Source organism: Schistocerca nitens, chromosome 3 (genome assembly GCF_023898315.1).
Source record: "Schistocerca nitens isolate TAMUIC-IGC-003100 chromosome 3, iqSchNite1.1, whole genome shotgun sequence".
NCBI classification, from domain to species: Eukaryota; Metazoa; Arthropoda; class Insecta; order Orthoptera; family Acrididae; genus Schistocerca; species Schistocerca nitens.
In genome coordinates this window covers 585,372,777-585,394,050 of record NC_064616.1, presented here as the reverse complement: position 1 = coordinate 585,394,050, position 21,274 = coordinate 585,372,777, and the positions used below count along the sequence as shown (strand labels likewise).

The following is a 21,274-nucleotide window of genomic DNA, read 5'->3' as shown; positions in this document are numbered from 1 at the left end:
CCACAACAACAACATGTTATGATAAACATTGGCAACTCTGAACACTTAATATGAGAGCTACTACCGTACTCCTCTGATGTCAGTTACTTTCAAATTGACACTCATCATCCGGGAATAATGCTCCTTGTTCTGACTGCCAATCTTATCTGGGAAGTTATACCATGCAATGGTAGGTTTGTTAATAGTCTACAGAAAGAGATTATGTCAAACACTTTTCTAAAATACAGTAACATAGAGAACATCGGTGTATCAGAGTCTGTCCCGGTTTAGTACGTCAAAAATACGTTACACTGATCATGACTACATTAGTACTGAGTTTTCCATAGCAGTTACACATACCACAAATGTATGTAACATCAAGATATATTTCCTTCACTACTTGCTCAAAGTACATGTTGAATAACATCGAGGATAGGCTACAGTCCTGTAGCACTCCCTTTTCGACAACTGCCCCTCTTTCATGTCGTTCGACTCTTATAACGGCTGTCCAGTTTCTGTGCAAGTTGCTGTTTTTTTTTCTTTGTGGGGGGGGGGGGGGGGGGGGGCTGGCAACAGAGTAATATGCCGCTCATGGAAGTTGCTGATGGTAATTCGCTCCTTGTATTTCAACCCTCCTACTTTGACAGTGTCACACCCAACAATATCAAAAGCTTTTCCCAAATCTACAAATGCTATAAACATAGGTTTGCCTTCCTTGAACTCATGTTCTAAGATAAGTAACAGGATCAGTAATGCCTCGCGTTTTCTTAGATTCCTCCCGAAACTGCACTGATGTTCCTGAAGTCAGTGTGCCATGCGTGCGCGAGATCCTTTGCGCCGTATTATCGATTGTATCTGCTCGTGTTGTCTCTGGCCCATTGGTAGGAGACCAGAGAACGCCTGGCCGGAAGAGGGCGCGTGTGCTGAGGCGGACGCGGAAATAGCGTGGCTCGGTTAGCTATGGGGAAGTGACTTGCCGCCGGCAGTGTGGCCGGAGACGGAGCGAGTGTGACTCTAATGTTCGGGTTGTATACTTTATAAATCTAGGGACCGCTGTTTTCTCAGTGCTAACGGGCTTTCTTCGTTCCCGCTGTAGTACCGCGAGTATGACGAGTCTGAGAACTGTGGGCTCCGGTCGCTTCACACTCGTCGACCCGTTCTCTCTTACTGAAGCACGCAGGAGTCGTGACTTTTTGTTAGTGCGAACGATGAGTACCGATCATACTGCTGCAAAGTAGCACCGACAAGGGGAAATAACCATTTGTAGAGATCAGATAGCCTTTAACGCAGCTGTGTTTTGTGAGACTGTGGAGGCTGTAAGACGAAAATTAATTGATGCGAAGTACAGAATTGCAAATATACTCCATTAGAGGGGAAGTGATATCTGGAATGTTTCACGCTATAGTCCATGCTTCAGAAAAAACACACTAACTTTGTCCAATGCAAACAAAATGTTTGTATTCTTTTATGTTCCACCTCCACTACGAAAAAGCTGCGTCAAACGAAGACTGGACACAGAGCAACGTCTCTGCGACAAAAAAGCGCACCATTTCTCTATTTCTTTGATCAGGGCAATCTGCATTTATGGGCTAACAACGTGTTGTGCAGCTTATCACTCATTTCTGTAATTTATTTTAATAATTCATCACCATTCAGAGATCATGCGTCATTCTCACATAATGTTTTCTGGTACCGTAAACCTGGTATACTTTGACCACCACGGTTAATTTGACCACTCATATACCTAACGTTTTACAGCACTCTGCAGGCTCTCAGTTGTGTGTTTAGTATATGCTGTTTTTGGTTAAGTTTCGTCAAAGGTCAGTTTCATGTGTTTTTTTGAAACATTGACCACAAATGGAACGTAGTTTGTAAAATGAAAATAAATAGTGTTACGTCAAATATAAAAGGAATGAACTACTCCTTTTATCAAAACCAATATTCCTGAATTTTACAAATCATAGTGTAACATTTGCTTAATCCAAGACGTAATGGCAGGCCAGTGTGAACTGTATAATGACGAGATTTTGATGTTTTTGTTGTTACCAGAGTACTAGTGATGCATTATCATCGTTATCTTACATATGTTTAAGTTCCCACTGTGGACATTCGATGTTAATGACAAAGGTTTATCGCAATTTATTTTTGTATTATTCCATTGAGGTTCCTTAATGTTTTAAACATAATTGTAAACTGTGGGATAATTAATGCCTCAATCTAATGTTACACATAATATTAAGAATTTGAACATATCGATCTTCATACGATTGCTATGATTTTAGTTAATATTTTTCTCGCCAACTATATCTGACATGTGCTACGCACTTGTCCCTAGAGAAGGGCACTAATGTTTATATCTTAATATTGTTTGATGGTAGCTCCTTCTAGTGGCTAAAGGCCACGTAATTTTTAAAATATAATTGTGACAGAAATAATTTTAAGTGTATGATAACTATTTCGTTCTGTGATCGGTAGTAGTAACAGGTCGATCTTGATGTGGTACCTTGAGTACTGACAAACCAAAGACTGTAAGCCGATATTAGTGTGAGTTTGATGTCTAGTAGTAATACACCGACCAGAACGTTACCACGATTATGGTGGCGTTCTTGCTAAACATCTTTGTCTCATGGTCCTTACACGGAGGGCCCTATAGAGGTCACCATGCGTATTCCATTACGTTAACAGCTTATTTTCTTTCTTTTTATTCAATTTTAAGTTTTATGTTACAGTTTGATGAAGCTTATTTGCATTATCGATATACCTATAGTCTGGACGAAAGTGTCGTACGCAATTAATTGTATTTAGCCTTTATTTAGCGTGTTTTACGGCCATGTAATGCTGGAGATGGTGGGTGGAGCCTCCGCCATTTAAGCGATGTAAATTGCATGTCGCACAGCACGAGACTGTGTGTCTCTTTTGAGATGCGAAGTAGGATTGTTGTGTCATGGTCTCCTGCTGCACAGCCGCCTACGCCGCTGGCCCCGCACGCTGAATGAGGAGCTCTGGCATAGGGAGTTACTTCTACTGAGCAAACTATCGGTTTTCCACAGACAACAAAATACCTGGAAAACGCCGACTTAAGAGGCCGGCCAAGACGTCCACAGATCAGGCAGAGGTGTCTTACACGGCCACGACCTGCATGGTCGTCTCCAGAGATGATGTTGCCACTACCCTCGAAACTGCCTCGAAAGAACCTACCAGCTCCTACCGCCACGCCTCCTGTTCTACATGTGAAATACACAGGAGATTACTGCGTAAGGGCGGAGGGGGGGGGGGGCACGGCAGTTTACTGTCGTTGTCCTTTGCCTCCCTAGGAGCGCATGTTGCGGCCAAGGAGCTGCTGGCTGAACACCTAGTCACCGAAAATGCGCTCAGGGACCTCGGATGGCGCGAGACTGTGAGAGCGACCATACGTGGCCTTCCCTGGCTCGTGTCAACACGGGAGGTCATTGGGGCGCTGAGAGAGCTTGGATTCTTCGGCGTGGCGGATCTCCGCCAGGCGACAAACAGGAAACGCCCGGCGGTGTACCTGTTTGTAGGCCCCGCCTGGCACCAGAAGAACGGAGTCCATGTCCGGAGGCTGATGCGGTTCAAAGTCGAAATTGCGTCAACGCCTCCGACATGGAAAGACTGAGCAGTGCTTCCGCTGCCAGCAACTAAGCTACGTATAAGTATTGCCATAAAGCTGAGGCATGCGGGAAGCGCACGACACTCATGCCTATTCCCAGCCACACGCCGCCCCACCGACATGAGTCAACTGCGGCGGCAAACACGTGGCCAGCTTTCGCGGGCATAATCGGTTGGCGCCGCTAAAATAAGCGCAGACGAAGGCGCAGAAAGAAGGCCCACACGACCAGATCTCCTACCTCTGCTCTACCATCAAGACCACGAGCGCCCGCCCCACAAGCCAACACGAAGACGGAGCATTCGGCGATCTGCGAAAGGATGCTGGGAGTAAGCACACTGCTGTCGAAGCAGTTCATGGCTATCTTGACGCAAAGCTGCCGCAAAGCAACCGATGGATGCGTCAACACCTGTCTGCCCCAAAACGCAGACAGAGCAGCCTCTGCCAACCGCTCCCGGCGCCGTCCGCGCCGCCGAGCGAAAGCTTGCTTCACGCGCCGCGAAACCCAGGAGGGCGGCGTTGAAAAGACGAGCCACGCAGACGTGGGCGGCCCACGTCGCCTGAAGAGCAGGGAAATGACGGAGCGCCATTCATCTTCAGTACCAGTCAGACCTCCCCTCAGGAGAGGACGGAGGCCACCACACAAGAGATGCCTGCCTCCCCAGTCACACCATACTGGCCCGCAGCTCGTGGTCGTGCGGTAGCGTTCTCGCTTCCCACGCCCGGGTTCCCGGGTTCGATTCCCGGCGGGGTCAGGAATGTTCTCTGCCTCGTGATGACTGGGTGTTGTGTGATGTCCTTAGGTTAGTTAGGTTTAAGTAGTTCTAAGTTCTAGGGGACTGATGACCATAGATGTTAAGTCCCATAGTGCTCAGAGCCATTTGAATCATTTGCACCACTCACAGGTGCGTTCTATCTCACCCTGAATTCTCTTCTGGATTCTGCCATTTGCCCCATGTGAGTGGATTCTGCAATCGCTCCCGGATGCTGTTCTCACACGAGACATCAAAAAAACGACATAAAACTAAGTCTTCACAGGCACAGAATACCAATAAAACTTTGCCTTCACAGGCACAGAACACCACCTATTGGTGGCTGGCTGGCGAACTTATGATCGAATAAATTACAGACTTGTCCCCCAAAGTGAAAAAGAAATAAATTGTGTCCCAACAGCACAACCTAAGACCAACAAATACACGGAAAATCGGCGAAACCGATGGGCCTGTTCACCAACAAATGCGGGTATAGCTTTCTTTCTTTCACGTTTTGTTCATGTGCTATGTTTTCTCTATGTGCTTGTGGTTTACATTTCTCTAAGAACATTCATGTTACTCTTTTCACAGATTAAGTGGTCTGATGATGACCAGAACAGTGGCCGTAATCGGTAACCAGTAAATAAACAAACATCTTTATGCGATTGAGACTGTTTTGTTATAAAACAAAAAAAATTAAAATTTGGTTAATTCCTCGTACGCCTGTAGAAAAGGCACCTATTTTTGTAAGACAGCTGGCCAGCTGATAATATTAAGTCTGTATAGCTTGTAATTTGCTATTTTACGAACTAGCTACCCGTGTAATAATTATATTGTTATTTGTTGGTTTGCCGTTACTGCCCTACGGACCTGGTTGATTCCATCTGTATATTTGATTGGCTGTTGCTGCTATTTGCATTCCTGTAAACCCTAAATTTAAACGTTTGCTTTGTTCTGAGGTTTTATATTTCAGTTGTTAAGGACTTAATGAAACTGATTTCTTCTGAATCTCGCTAAGTATATCGAAGCAACACCATCTAAAGGCGGCCTTTAGTATATGTTTGATCTCATGTTTCGGTCGGCTATTGCGCCGTAAGGCTCTCTGTGTTTGAACTTAAGATCCTTCACAATACTTACTAATTTCATGTATTCATGTAGATCCTGAAGCTCCTTTGCCATTTGTTAAGTTGTTGCAAGGCCGCCGGTCACTAATTCACTTAACGCCGTATCCGCCGTAAGTGCTATTAAGGTTCCTTGGAATGTAGTTCTACCCGCTTAAGATTGGCCAGTGTTGCCGTAAACTGGTCTTTATGACCGAGGCAAAAAAATGGTTCAAATGGCTCTGAGCATCATGGGACTTAACTTCTGAGGTCATCAGTCCCCTAGAACTTAGAACTACTTAAACCTAACTAACCTAAGGACATCACACACACCCATGCCCGAGGCAGGATTCGAACCTGCGACCGTAGCGGTCGCGCTGTTCCAGACTGCAGCGCCTAGAACCGCTCGGCCACTCCGGCCGGCTTATGACCGAGGCATCGTGGTCCTTAATGAAAATTGTATGTAAAAGTGTAGTACTTGAAATGATTTCGCTGGGCAGATATTTAACATTTGTGCAATTGCTGGGGATAATTTTTTGCTTGATCTTGACATATAATTCTAGTTTTACCGAATTACTTAATACTTTAAATTTTTGTGGCTTCACCGAGGAAGGCATTTAATATTGACCCTTAAGCCGTTTGTGCTGTTGGTAAGTATAATTATTTACTTGATGCAGTGAGGTTCACATGCGTTTCGAGCATTTTATTTAACCGTGCATTTTCTCATTGTAAAGAGTTTAATTATTTTTTCTGTTAACAAATTGCTGTTGAAGTACATTTTATTTTGTGGACCCAGTAACTTCTCACTCCCTAACCAGCTCCCTGCCGCTTCAGTCTGCTTCTACCAGTCGTTTTATTCTTCGGCAAACAATACGTGTCAGTACTTGGCAACCATTACTCGTCAAACTAACGGATCGTTAATATTCACACTCGTCAACATCTACCTTTTTGGAATTGTAATTATTACAGCACTCTTGAAGTCATAGGGTATTCCGTACGCTTCATTTATCTTGGATACAGGAGGGAGAGGCTCTTCACTTTCAAAGGCCTTAACAATTCTGAGGGGACGTCATATACTGCAGGTACCCTGTTTGTATTTAGGTCTTCTGTGCTCAGTCAAATTCTTATTCTCCCATCTCATCTGCATCTACTTTCTCTTCCCTTTTCATAATAATGTTTCCAAGCTCGTTTGATTTTACCATAATATATGGCACGATACAATTAACTCTCTGCCATGCACTTTACAGATGTTTGCAGAGCAATATGTAGATACCTGATGTAAATGCATAATCTTTACCAGATGCCCTGACTCACCGTCACGTGGCTGATGATTTTTTTTCCGACCTGCAGCCTGCCGGAGAGCGTTCATGAAGAACAGAACCTCCATATTGTTCGACTCAGACTCAAGAAAAAGTAAATATACACTAGTGTCCAAAATTAAGGCAACAAGCCGGAATTTTGCAAGTTTGCGCTTATTTTACCGCAAAACAATATAAACAGATGACAGTGAAGTAGAAACAATGTAAAGAATACAGAACGTAAATGACTGCAACATGCATAACTGTAGACAAAAATTTTCTTCGTTTTTTTCCAGCTTAACGGATTTGCACACACATTCCGACAACTGGTTAATGTGCTCAGTATGGGGTGTGCCCACCTCTGGAAGCAATACTGACCTGAAAACGACAGGGTATGCTGTGAATGATGTCATCAATCTCATGTTGAGGCAATAGCGCCATTATTACTGCAGAGCTGCTCAGAAATCTTGCAAAGTGGCTGGTGGATGCTGACGTGATGCAACACGTCTCCCTTGTGTATCCGAGACATGCTACACCATGTAGCGAGCAGGCTACACCATGTGTGCAATACCTTCGGTTTTGCCGGCCGGTGTGGCAGAGCGGTTCTAGGCGCTTCAGTCTGGAACCGCGCGGCCGCTGCGGTCGTAGGTTCGAGTCCTGCCTCGGGCATGGATGTGTGTGATGTCCTTGGGTTGGATAGGTTTAAGTAGTTCTAAGTTCTAGGGGACTGATGACCTCAGATGTTAAGTCCCATAATGCTCAGAGCTATTTGAACCATTTGAACCTTCAGTTTTCAAAAAAACATCAAACATGAGATCGAGCATTGTCTTCGTCATTTCAAAGTCTGGACCCACAGCACGTCACAAAAATCGCACATGATGTCCCAAGATCTCGTCACGATACCTGACAGCAGTTAAACCTTACCGATTCACCCGCACAATTTCATGAAGAGGTGTTCGAGTGGTCGACATAAATCCTGCCCCCATTGTTAGGGAACCTCTTCCCACAATGTTTGGGTCCCTAAATCGTGTTCTATGTTCCTTCCAGATGTGAATCCGTCGAGAATCACTCTCCAGGTGAAACTGCGACTGATCTGTCAAAAGAACATTGGACCTCTGTTCGATCGTTGACGATTCCACTCCAGACCTTCCCTTCTGTGAAGACGCGTCAGAGGTAAACATACAGCAGATCTCCGACAATAAAGGCCACTCTATCGAAGCCTACTGTACACCGCTTGCTTCTATACAACACGTCCAGTGAATGCTGCGAGGTCAGATGCCAGTTGCTGTGCAGTACTAAAACAGTACCGTCGTCCCTTTAGATGCAAATAAGCATCCTCTCTTTCTGATGTCACACGTGGTCGGCCCTGCCCTGGTCTTCGGGGTACAGTTTTGATCTCTATAAACTGTCACCACATCCGAGAAACAACAGAATGATTCACACTAAGCCATCGGGCCATATCAGTTTGCGACTGTCCTGCTTCCATTCTTCCTACGGTCCTCCACCGCAGAGAGTCTCGTAGCACTCTTCTCTGTGCCATACTGCACCGTCTGTGGCTGTGTACACAGCGATTGTGAATGTGGGACTACCCGGCAAACACTACCTCGTTTGAGAGGTGGCCTGATGTCATCGTCGGAGTGGTTGTCCATTGACCGGAATCCTATCCTCCGTGCAGAACAAGGTCGTGCTGACATCTGTTGACAGTTTTATGATTGTATCGTGAATTAGACACAAGACGGGAAAACAGCGGTTTGTTGCTTTAATTGTGGACACAAATGTATTTATAGTTAAGGATCTCAAAAGGAAATTAATTTTTTAAAGTTAATTTAAAGCAGCAATCCTACCGACCATCTGAAGATTAAAAGAGAAGAGAGAAATTCTACATTTGTTCTGCCTAACTGTGTCTGCTATATTGGTTTATAATCCATCCTGATGTTATATATAATAAAATTTTTGAATGTAAAACTTGTATGGAAAACTCAGCAGTAAAGATCGATGTGCTGTCTTCTTGACATACTAAACGGGACAGACTCTGGTACGCCGTTAGCTCTATGTTATTGTGTTTTGGGAAAGTGCTTCACATAATCACTTTCTGCCGACTATTAACAAACGTAACATGGTATATCCTCCCAGATGAAACTGAATCACAAACGTCTTGGGAATCAGAAGAAGATGCGTGATTCCCGGATGGTGACTTCATTTGAAAGCGACTGACGTCAACCGTGGTACAAAGGAGTGCGATAGCATCAAGTGTTCAGAGTTACCAAAGTTTATTGCACCGTCTGAGAGGTATAAGTTTTTAGATTTTTAGTTTGTACGCAAGAAATGGTGTCGTAAATAGAGAGGATATAAAATGCAGACTGACAATAGCAAGAGAAGAATTTATAAAAAAAGAAATTTCGTATTACTGAATTAAAATTTACTTGTTAGAAAGTCTTTCCTGAAGGTATTTGTCTGGAGTGTAGACCTGAGCAGAAGTGAAACATGAACAACACACAGTTCAGATAAGAAAAGAATAGAAGCTTTTGTAATGTCGTAGTACAGAAGAGTGCTGAAGATTAAATAGGTAGTTTGGCTAACTAATGAAGAGGTACTGACTCAAACTGGAGAGGAAAGAAATATGTGGCATAACCTGACAAAAAGAAGAAACAGATTGATAGAAGACATACTGAGGTGTCGAGGATGTCTACATCTACGTGATTACTCTGCTATTCACAATAAAGTGCCCGGCAGAGGAACCGTCAGTTCGCTAATTAAGGGTGATTTGGAGCTAAAAATCATAGAGGACCAACGCTTTACAATATTAATCATGATCAAGTGAGCAGTTAAGTTATGCAGAGATGAAGAGACTTGCACAAGACAAATTTGCGTGGAGAGCTGCATACACCCACTCTTCGGACTGAAGACCACAACAGCAACAGGCACTCCTTTCGCGACGAAGAAGTAGTAGCTGCATCCATTCTGACGTTTCATTGTCTCACGCAATAAAAATGGAGTTTCTACTGATACTGAGAAATAGAGCCGCGCCGTGCCTTACGCAATTATACAACAAATGTCAGCTTCAAGGAACGATACCCATTCTTAGAATGACATATTGGCAATCATACTCAAATTGGAAGAAGACAAGTATCCGAAGGAAATATGCCTTTTGTGTGAGACGTTAGATACTCACAGGATTCTTATAGGTATCCGACTTGTTTTAGAAGGAAAGAAAATTCATGGTGGGCGCCATAAACAATGCTCTTCGCTGGTATTTACTCAACAGCAAAGTAAAGGTTGGGAATTTTGGTTGACATTGCAAGATTTTTTGATAACCTATTGTGTACCACCTTATTTTCATGACCAAAAGATGTCACATTTCCAAGAGCCGTCTGTCGTAGTGTTAAGGATTAGCACTGTGGCAGAAAATCCGAACTGGCTTTCCCAGAAAACAGTTACGGAAGCAGGAGCCAAAGGATGTCCACAAGGCTCCGTTTGTAGCCTCGGCTTCTCGGACATCGCCCTTGAGCCGCTGCCGGGAGAGGTAGGAACCACGAGAGAACCAGGACGCTGCATTATGTGCGCAGAGCACCTGCTACTGGTGGTAGCAGGAGTCTCAAGACACGAACTGAAAGACATATGCAAACACGTTCTTCAAACGCTGCAATAAAAGTGTACGAAGAATAATCCTGAAATGGCCAGGAACAAGACAGTTTACTTTGTGACGAAAGGGAAGCTACCAAGAAGTAGAAATCTTATAATAAACGTGAAGAACTACTAAAATGACAAGAGCTCACCAGATATTGCTATTAGATGAAAGTGAATTTCTCCTCCTACATGCAAAAGATCTGAAAAAAAGTAATTAACATAATGCAGCCGGCCGGTGTGGCCGAGCGGTTCTAGGCGCCTCAGTCTGGAACCGCGCGACCGCTACGATCGCAGGTTCGAATCCTGCCTCGGACATGGATGTGTGTGATGTCCTTAGTTTAGTTAGGTTTAAGTAGTTCTAAGTTCTAGGGGACTGATGACCTCAGAAGTTAAGTCCCATAGTGCTCAGAGCCATTTGAACCATTTTGAACATAATGCAGAAATTAGAGAATAAAGGACACGAGAGGTTCGGACACCCGTTACGGAGTATTAGAATATATCACGAGAAAATGTTACCGGCTATTGCAATTTACGTAGCTAATGTTCGCGCCAATAGGTGGCGACTGATACCTGTTACCTATGTTACGAAGCATGATTCTTCGTTTTTCATGTACATACACGTCTGCACCGGCAGGGACATTCCTAGTTATTGTGGAAATCTGATCAATACACCTGAAAGTTCGAAAGAAGAGCGCAAAGCACTAGCTGAAAAAAAAAAAGGTTCAAATGGCTCTGAGCACTATGGGACTTAACATCTGAGGTCATCAGTCCCCTAGAACTTAGAACTACTTAAACCTAACTAACCTAAGGATTCCACACATCCATGCCCGAGGCAGGATTCGAACCTGCTACCGTAGGGGTCGCGCGGTTCCAGACTGAAGCGCCTAGAACTGCTCGGCCACCACGGCCGGCCACTAGCTGAAGAAGGGAGACGTCAAAAGACAACCTAAGAAATTAAAGTACAGCTTCAGAAAAAGTGGCTGCGTTATTGAAACACAGGAACAACAAGAATATGCTTAAACAGTTTCCTCCTAAGAGAGATGGAGCTGCTTAGTTAAAAATACACTATCTGATCAAAACTGTCAGGACACTCCTATGTAATGCAGAACTGACCACTAGATGTCACGAGAGATACTAGTATAACAGGAGTCTTCGAGTGTTGTGTTGTCAGTAGAGAAGCAGTAGCAGCAGATTGGCTCGTTCAGGAGAGATCAGTGACTTGGAACGTGGACTGATTACTGGATGTCACTTGAGTAAAAAATCCATCAGAGACATATCAAACCCTCTAAAACCGCCTTCGGCTGTTGGTGATGTCATTGTAAAGTGGAAAGTCGAAGGAATGCCCACAGCTAAACCAAGACTAGGAACACCTCATGTACTAACAGACAGGGTCCGTCGAGCGTTGCGGAGGGTGCTTGTAAAAAATCGCACGAAATCACGGAATGTAATCACTCTTGAATCCTAAGTACTACCAGCATCCAGCTAGCGCAGTGACTGTGCGCAGGGAGTTAAAAAAACGAACTGCAACGGTAAGGCAGCTCCTCATAAGTCACAAATTTCAGCAGTCAATAATAAGTGATGTAAAGAGTGACACCAGTGGACAGTCGATATCTGGAAAGGAGTGATTTGGAGTGATGAATCATGGTAAAAAAATGGCTCTAAGCACTATGGGACTCAACATCTAAGGTTATCAGTCCCCTAGACTAAGAACTACTTAAACCTAACTAACCTAAGGACATCACACACATCCATGCCCGAGGCAGGATTCGAACCTGCGACCGTAGCAGTTGCGCGGTTCCGGACTGAAACGCCTAGAACCGCTCAGCCACAGCGGCCGACTGAATTATGGTAAACCCTCTGCCAATCCCATGGAAGAGTTTGGGCTTTGCGAATGCCAGAGAACGTTGCCTATTATCCCTTTCATACGCGGAACATTAAAAATTAGATTTTTTTAATTTTCTTTTTTTGTTAAATTATTAGACATACATTAAGACAAATGAGTGTGAGAAAAGTGTCACATATATTTATGGAACATACAAGGGATAGTTTCAAATGGAACCGTTGCGCATGAAATGTCATTACTTCGAGTGGTAAAGTAAAATACAATTCCTTTCTGCAGATAACATAGGGATAGCTGACAGAGAGGAATGGTACACTCTACACAGTGCCTTGAGGTGCCATGTACTGGTAGATCGTTTGCTACTGTTATATGTTTGTCAACTGGAACAATAGTTTTACATTTTTTGCTAGTGGTGCTGATGATGTACTTGGGCGTCCAGGACTTTATGATTAGTCTGGAAACGATTTGCTACTGCATTCGATCTCCAAATCGAGGTCGCTATCTTCCGATAAGATATCATCTCCTCTTTTCACTGCTACTGTCAACCTCTGAGTAGGTATAAGAAATTTCAATCACAGTTTGAAAACACAGAAAATCGTGCACCGCATACAAAAATACACTATGTGATCAAAAATATCCGGATACCCCCAAAACATACGTTTTTTATATTAGGTGCATTTTGCTGCCACCTACTGCCAGGTACTCCTTATCAGCGACCTCAGTAGTCATTAGACATCGTGAGAGAGCAGAATGGGGCGCATCGCGGAACTCACGGACTTCGACGTGGTCAGGTGATTGGGTGTCATTTGCCTGTACGCGAGATTTCCACACTCCTAAACTTCCCTAGGTCCAGCACAAAAGCGTACAGGCCGATCTCGTCTGTTGCCTGAAGAGACCGCCGACATCTATCCAGAACATCACACAGGAATTCCAAATTGCATCAGGATCCACTGCAAGTATTATGACAGTTAGGCGGAAGGTGAGAAAACTTGGATTCCATGGTCGAGCGGCTGCTCATAAGCCACACATCGCGCCGGTAAACGCCAAACGACGCCTCGCTTGGTGTAAGGAGCGTAAACATTGGACGATTGAACGGTGGAAAAACCTTGTGTGGCTCTGGAACCGCGAGACCGCTACGGTCGCAGGTTCGAATCCTGCTTCGGGCATGAATGTGTGTGATATCCTTAGGTTAGTTAGGTTTAACTAGTTCTAAGTTGTAGGGGACTAATGACCTCAGAAGTTGAGTCCCATAGTGCTCAGAGCCATTTGAACCATTTTGAACGTTGTGTGGAGTGAAGAATCACGGTAAACAATGTGGCGATCCGATGACAGGGTGTACGTATGGCGAATGCCAGGTGAACATCATCTGCCAGCGTGTGTAGTGCCTAAAGTAATATTCGGAGGCGGTGGTGTTATGTCGTCGCCTTGTTTTTCATGGAGGGGGCTTGCACCCCTTGTTGTTTTGCATGGCACCTTCACAGCATAGGCCTACAATGATGTTTTAATTGTTGAAGAGCAATTTAGGGATGGCGACTGAATCTTTAAACACGATAGAGCGCCTGTCCATAATGGACGGCCTGTGGCGGAGTGGTTAGACGACAGTAACATCCCTGTAATGGACTGACCTGCACAGTCCTGACCTGAATCCTATAGTACACCTTAGGGATTTTTGGAACGCCTACTTCGTGCCAGACCTCATCGACCGACATCGATACCTCTCCTCACTGTAGCACTCCGTGAAGAATAGGCTGCCATTCCCCAAGAAACCTACCAGCACCTAATTGAGCGTATGCCTGCGAGAGTGGAAGCTGTCATCAAGGCTAAGGGTGGGCCAACACCATACTGAATTCCAGCATTACCGATGGAGGGCGCCACGAACGTGGCTACTGTGCATATGCCACGAAATGAGAATGGCTTTGAAAGGAACCACATCGTCTGAAGGGGTTATTATGAATGGTGCCAACAGTGAAATAGCAGAGGAGGTGGTTAGGTATGGGGATATTTTTCGTAGTTAGTGTGTGTACAGTAGAGTGGAACTGTTCGGAGACAATGATTGTTTGTATCAGGATGACAGTGCATCCTGGCATAAAGCAGCATCTGTGAGGCAATGGTTTGTGGCAAATAACATTCCTGAAATGGACTGGCCATCCTTGGATGCAGTGGGACACCTTAGGAATGCGTTAGAATGTCGACATTGCTCCAGACCCTAGAGTCCAACATCACTAAATTTCCTGATTTCGGCTCTTGAGGAATTCAGACACCTAAGTTATACTATCCCCGGCAGAGTTCAATCTATCATAAAGGCGAAGGGTGGACACCCACCATATTAATATCCACTAATAGAAGGTTCAAATGGCTCGGAGCACTATGCGACTTAACTTCTGAGGTCATCAGTCGCCTAGAACAGAACTAATTAAACTTAACTAACCTAAGGACATCACACACACTAATAGAAGTCCTGATACTTTTGATCATATAGTGTGCATGCAGCCATCCAGGGTAATGATGCACTATTTAACTGGACACTGACCTTACCCGGGCAATCTGGAAGGAAGAAACCAATGAATGGGCAATTCGTGTGAGTGGAACTGTGAAATAAATCGGATCATGTGGTACGGGAATACAAGAGACAGTCGGCAGTAAGAGAAGATAATGGGAGTTTCTTCCAGGATCAAACAATGTCCATAATATTGAGAAAAGGAAAGCTACAGTGTACACTTAAAGAAATAAGAAATAAGTTTTCCTTGAAGCAATTAGAACTCTACGAGGAGGGAGGAGGGAAGAAGAGTTGGAGGAGCTACAGCAGAAATCCAGGCAGCCGCCACGCACGAGCGAGTCCCAGCAACACGAACAAGAGCATGGGGAGATTAAACAGCTACGGGACTGACATAAGAATAGAAGAACAGCGACACGAAGTGGATGCTGTGTAAGGATTTCATTGGACATGGTGCCTCTGACTGGTTGCAACGAAGTCCTCTAATGGATCGTCATTGAGTTGCGTATCCAGGGACACTGCGCGGCCTCGACAGGTGCGAACGCAGAGCGTGTATTCAAATTGGTTCAAAATGGTTCAAATGGCTCTGAGCACTATGGGACTCAACAGCTATGGTCATCAGTCCCCTAGAACTTAGAACTACTTAAACCTAACTAACCTAAGGACATCAAACAACACCCAGTCATCACGAGGCAGAGAAATGTATTCAAATTCAAATGGCTCTGAGCACTATGGGACTTAATATCTGAGGCCATCAGTCGCCTAGAAATTAGAACTACTTAAACCTAACTAACCTAAGGACATCACACAAATCCATGCCCGTGGCAGGATTCGAACCTGCGACCGTAGCGGACGTGCGGTTCCAGACTGAAGCGCCTAGAAGACGATGGGCATTAGGCCTTCTTCGCATGGCTGATTGTGTGCTGGATTCCACCCTTCGTGTGCCGGAAACACACATGATCTACAGGGTAGGGTGCAAATGCGAATAAAACAGAAATGACTGGTAAAGACCTTACTTCTTCTTTTATAGCAATGCATGGGCAGTGTGGCATTTGTTTGACAGTCACAGGTTCTTTTCTTTCCAGTTTCTCTTAATTTACTATTCACTGCTCTTTTTACAATATTTTCTTAGATTTATTAACTTATATTAATTACATATTAAGTAACAGCAATACCTTACACGTCAGTATTCAGCCCAAACGAAAGTCGTTGCTGCCATGAGACTTGCTTCATGGGAACTAGGAGGTAAGAATAACGCACGAATAGACACAGGCGAAATGCAAGTAATCACATTTTAATTCTGTTATTGGAAAGATATGGTCTGCAGTTGGATCTAGAGTGCAGACTATTTTAAGTTCTATTGAATGAATTTTCACTGTGCAGCGGAGTGGGCGCTAATTTCAAACTTCCTGGCAGGTTGAAACTATTTACCTGACCTGGATTCAAACCTGGTATTTCCGCCATTCGCGGACGAGTGCTCTACCTACTGAGCTTGGGTAGCTCAGTCTGTAGAGCACTTATCTGCGGAAGGTAAAGCTTTCACGTTCTACTTCCGGTACGGCACACAGTATTCTAAGCTATACCGCCACAACAATGTGCTTCAGAAAACGTTTGACTGTAACAAATACATCAATAAACAGCAAACGATTAGTAAATACTACATTTGCTGCATTTAACCGATCATTCAGGGTGGTGATGCGCCGATGGCCGGGTACGGACGATGGTAGTGTTAATACCATGGCACAATTCTTTCTTTGTCTCCATACTTTAGTGTCGATACGAATATTTCTAAATCAAGATCCGTTGTATCAAAATAGTCGACTGGATCTCTCCTGTCATCATGCACTTGCTTTGCGAACAAATTGTATACACTCAATAATATAGATGTCACTTACTTTCTTGTAATGGCGACGATTTTGGCAAAAGCTCTCTCCCAAGCATACATCTTTATGACTCTAACGCCGTTGACGATCTCGTTCATGTGCCGCATGCGGTCGTCTGTGAGCACCGCAATCTTCTTTCTCAGACCTGCCGACACACGGCCCAGAAATCCTGCCGATAAGAGAAACCGTATTAGTCACTTAGAAGATACTACAATTTCAAACAGATAGATTATTGACGATTTGAAAAAGCCACACATCAGTGGACGTGTCAAACCTTTCTGCGTGATATACACTCCTGGAAATTGAAATAAGAACACCGTGAATTCATTGTCCCAGGAAGGGGAAACTTTATTGCCACATTCCTGGGGTCAGATACATCACATGATCACACCGACAGAACCACAGGCACATAGACACAGGCAACAGAGAATGCACAATGTCGGCACTAGTACAGTGTATATCCACCTTTCGCAGCAATGCAGGCTGCTATTCTCCCATGGAGACGATCGTAGAGATGCTGGAGGTAGTCCTGTGGAACGGCTTGCCATGCCATTTCCACCTGGCGCCTCAGTTGGACCAGCGTTCGTGCTGGACGTGCAGACCGCGTGAGACGACGCTTCATCCAGTCCCAAACATGCTCAATGGGGGACAGATCCGGAGATCTTGCTGGCCAGGGTAGTTGACTTACACCTTCTAGAGCACGTTGGGTGGCACGGGATACATGCGGACGTGCATTGTCCTGTTGGAACAGCAAGTTCCCTTGCCGGTCTAGGAATGGTAGAACGATGGGTTCGATGACGGTTTGGATGTACCGCGCACTATTCAGTGTCCCCTCGACGATCACCAGTGATGTACGGCCAGTGTAGGAGATCGCTCCCCACGCCATGATGCCGGGTGTTGGCCCTGTGTGCCCCGGTCGTATGCAGTCCTGATTGTGGCGCTCACCTGCACGGCGCCAAACACGCAGACGACCATCTTTGGCACCAAGGCAGAAGCGACTCTCATCGCTGAAGACGACACGTCTCCATTCGTCCCTCCATTCACGCCTGTCGCGACACCACTGGAGGCGGGCTGCTCGATGTTGGGGCGTGAGCGGAAGACGGCCTAACGGTGTGCGGGACCGTAGCCCAGCTTCATGGAGACGGTTGCGAATGGTCCTCGCCGATACCCCAGGAGCAACAGTGTCCCTAATTTGCTGGGAAGTGGCGGTGCGGTCCCCTACGGCACTGCGTAGGATCCTACGGTCTTGGCGTGCATCCGTGCGTCGCTGCGGTCCGGTCCCAGGTCGACGGGCACGTGCACCTTCCGCCGACCACTGGCGACAACATCGATGTACTGTGGAGAAAAAAATGGTTCAAATGGCTCTGAGCACTATGGGACTCAACTGCTGAGGTCATTAGTCCCCTAGAACTTAGAACTACTTAAACCTAACTAACCTAAGGACATCACACACATCCATGCCCGAGGCAGGATTCGAACCTGCGACCGTAGCGGTCTCGCGGTTCCAGACTGCAGCGCCAGAACCGCGCGGCCACTTCGGCCGGCCTTATACTGTGGAGACCTCACGCCCCACGTGTTGAGCAATTCGGCGGTACGTCCACCCGGCCTCCCGCATGCCCACTATACGCCCTCGCTCAAAGTCCGTCAACTGCACATACGGTTCACGTCCACACTGTCGCGGCATGCTACCAGTGTTAAAGACTGCGATGGAGCTCCGTAAGCCACGGCAAACTGGCTGACACTGACGGCGGCGGTGCACAAAAGCTGCGCAGCTAGCGCCATTCGACGGCCAACACCGCGGTTCCTGGTGTGTCCGCTGTGCCGTGCGTGTGATCATTGCTTGTACAGCCCTCTCGCAGTGTCCGGAGCAAGTATGGTGGGTCTGACACACCGGTGTCAATGTGTTCTTTTTTCCATTTCCAGGAGTGTAGATTGTGCACGATTCTGATATTGTGATAAAAACATCTGAGAGAACACTAATACACGATGATGATATTCTTGCCAGGTTTTCAGCCGGATCATACAATCATCTTGGCACAATATCGTGTCGAAGTGACTGTATGATCCGGCTGCAGATCCTACACATTGTGCACTGAGGTTACAAAAGTCATGGAATACCTCCTAATATGGTGTCGGACCTCTTTTTGCCAGGCGTAATGCAGCAACTAGACATGGCATGGACTCAGCAAGTCTTTGGAAGTCCCCTGCAGAAATGCTGAGCTGTCAATAACTGCGAAAGCGATGCCGGAGCAGGATTTTTTGCATGAGCTGACCTCTCGATTATGCCCCAAAAAAGTTCGATGGGATTCATATAGGGCGATCCTGGTGACCAAATTATTCGTTCGGATTATCCAGAATGTTCTCAAACCAATCACAAACAATTGTGGCCAGGTGACATGACGTATCGTCATCAATAAAAATTCCTTCGTTGTTTGGAACATGGAGTGCGTAAATGGCTGCAGATGGTCTCCAAGTAGCAGGACATAACCATTTTCAGTTAATGATCGGCTCATTTGGCCCACACCATTATAGACCACCACCAGATTTCATAGTGCCTTGTTGACAACTTCAGTCCAGCTTCGTGGGGTCTGCGCCACACTCGAAATCTGCTATCGGCTCTTACCAATTGAGAAAACGGACTTAACTGACCAGGTCACGGTTTTCCAGTCGTCTAGGGTCTAACTGATATTGTCACGAGCCCTGGAGAGGAGCTGCAGGCGATGCCCTGCTGTTAGCAAAGGCACTCGGGTCGATCGTCTGCTGCCAAGCCAATTAACGCCAAATTTCACCACGCTGTCTTAACAAACACATTCGTGGCACGTCCCACACTGAATTCTGTGGTTATTTCACGCAGTACTGTTTGTCTGTTAGCACTGAGAACAGTACGTAAACGCCGCTGCTCTCGGTTGTTAAGTGAAAGCCGTCGGCCACTGCTTTGTCCGTGGTGAGAGGTAATGCCTGAAATTTGGTATTCTCGGCACACTCTTGACACTGTGCATCTCGGAATACTGAATTACCTAGCGAAATGGAATACCTCATCCGTATAGCTCCAACTACCATACCGCGTTCAAAGACTGTCAATTTCCGTCGTGTGATCATAATCACGTCCGAACCTTTTCACACGTATCACCTGAGTACAAATGGCAGCTCCGCCAATGAGCTGCCCTTTTATGTGTTGTGCACGTGATACTACCGCCACCTGCATGTGCATATCGCTATCCCATGACTTTTATCACCTCAATGTAATCAGTTAGTGCGCCAGGGAAGTTTATGTAGTCAAACCATACCAATTGTTCGGTTGGTAACCAGAATGATATAAATGCAGCAGTCGGCTTTCGTAACCTGGGGTAAACTGCAATTCCACGAAAACTAGGCAAATTCAGGTACCTAACGCATCTACTAATATCTTATCAACTGTTGCAGATGTGCATTGCTGAAGAACTGAGAAAAAGGTAGCAAAAGGAATGAAAAAATCTACAATACTGTCCACACATAACAATCTTTTGGTCGGTGCTCTCGGTTACTGCTACTGAACCACTCTTTTCTAAAGCCTTTTGTGTTTGTAGGACGTTTTGAGTCCAATGAAGAGCTTTTGATAACTGTAGGTGAGTGTTTTGTAGACCTCGCAGTGGTGGAATGTGCTCACTTGGAAACTGATGAACAACAGTGCACTGACCCAAAAGTGGTACTTTGTAGAAAATGAGGGCCGTTTTGTTCTAAAATACAACTACTCACTGCTAACTCGAGAACTTTTCGTCTTGTCTTCGCAGATACGGAGCGGTCTTTACAAGCCAGGTACCACTGCTGACTAAATTATACGTATACGTCTCAGAGAGTAACTGCCAAACGAGAAAACGAACTATACGAAAGGAAAACACGACAGTGATTAAGAAAAACGTTAACAGATAATTTGGCTCACAAGTGTAATAAGGATTTACAAACCAGAGACTGTGCTATTCCGTCGTTATCTTAATCAGTCTTCGGTTGAGAAGATGTAAGTGAAACTTTTGTGTCGCATAATCCACGGAAGGAAGCACACGAAGTAGTAAATCAAAATTTTAGAAGATCGTTCTTTTGATTCGAGATGAATTGTCGATTACGTAAATGTCAGACTCGTGTTGGATGGATGTACATTGAGCCGTTATGTACAATAAAGGAAGTTAATTGGTTTCAGGAAGCTGAACGTGATTTTCATCGGTGGGAAAGAACAAGACGAATTAAAACTCAGACAGACGCGACCAATTTAATTGGTGGTGATGAGTTGCCCGTAAAAAAGATGTGAAACTAAGATGCCTTAGCAAAAAAGAGAAATAAGAATAGAAATATGTCTGAGTGGTCACATAAGGTGATGAACGCTCACCATAAACAGACAAGGCAGATCACTAAAATCGTTGTAGAATTGTTATACTAACTCCCTGTTGAGTGAAACAGGGAATATGGAAAGAACAGGAAAGTATATTAATCGTATACAGTTGATGTTCCTGAGACACATTGAGTCTCACCTTTATCTTCTGTAAGGATGTAGGCAGAAGCAATGAATTAAAATTTGTGCCAGTGCCGGAATTCGTTTAGCGCATCTGCCTAGTAAGCAGGAGACGCGAGTTCGAATCCTGACGCTGGTACAAATTTTAGTTCATTTCTTCAACCCACATTATTAACGTAGATAACAGAAAAGG

The 21,274-nt window shown here is 45.1% G+C and overlaps 1 protein-coding gene across 1 annotated transcript in view; it reads right to left on the bottom strand.

The window, feature by feature from the left end:
- The window catches only part of LOC126248500 (ATP-binding cassette sub-family C member 4-like), a 289,894-nt gene that overhangs the window by 161,813 nt on the left and 106,807 nt on the right, over nucleotides 1–21,274 (bottom strand). Inside the window, exon 6 of the mRNA XM_049949538.1 lies at nucleotides 16,611–16,767. Coding sequence (XP_049805495.1) covers nucleotides 16,611–16,767 — 157 coding nt within the window. The remainder of the gene's footprint in view (nucleotides 1–16,610; nucleotides 16,768–21,274) is intronic.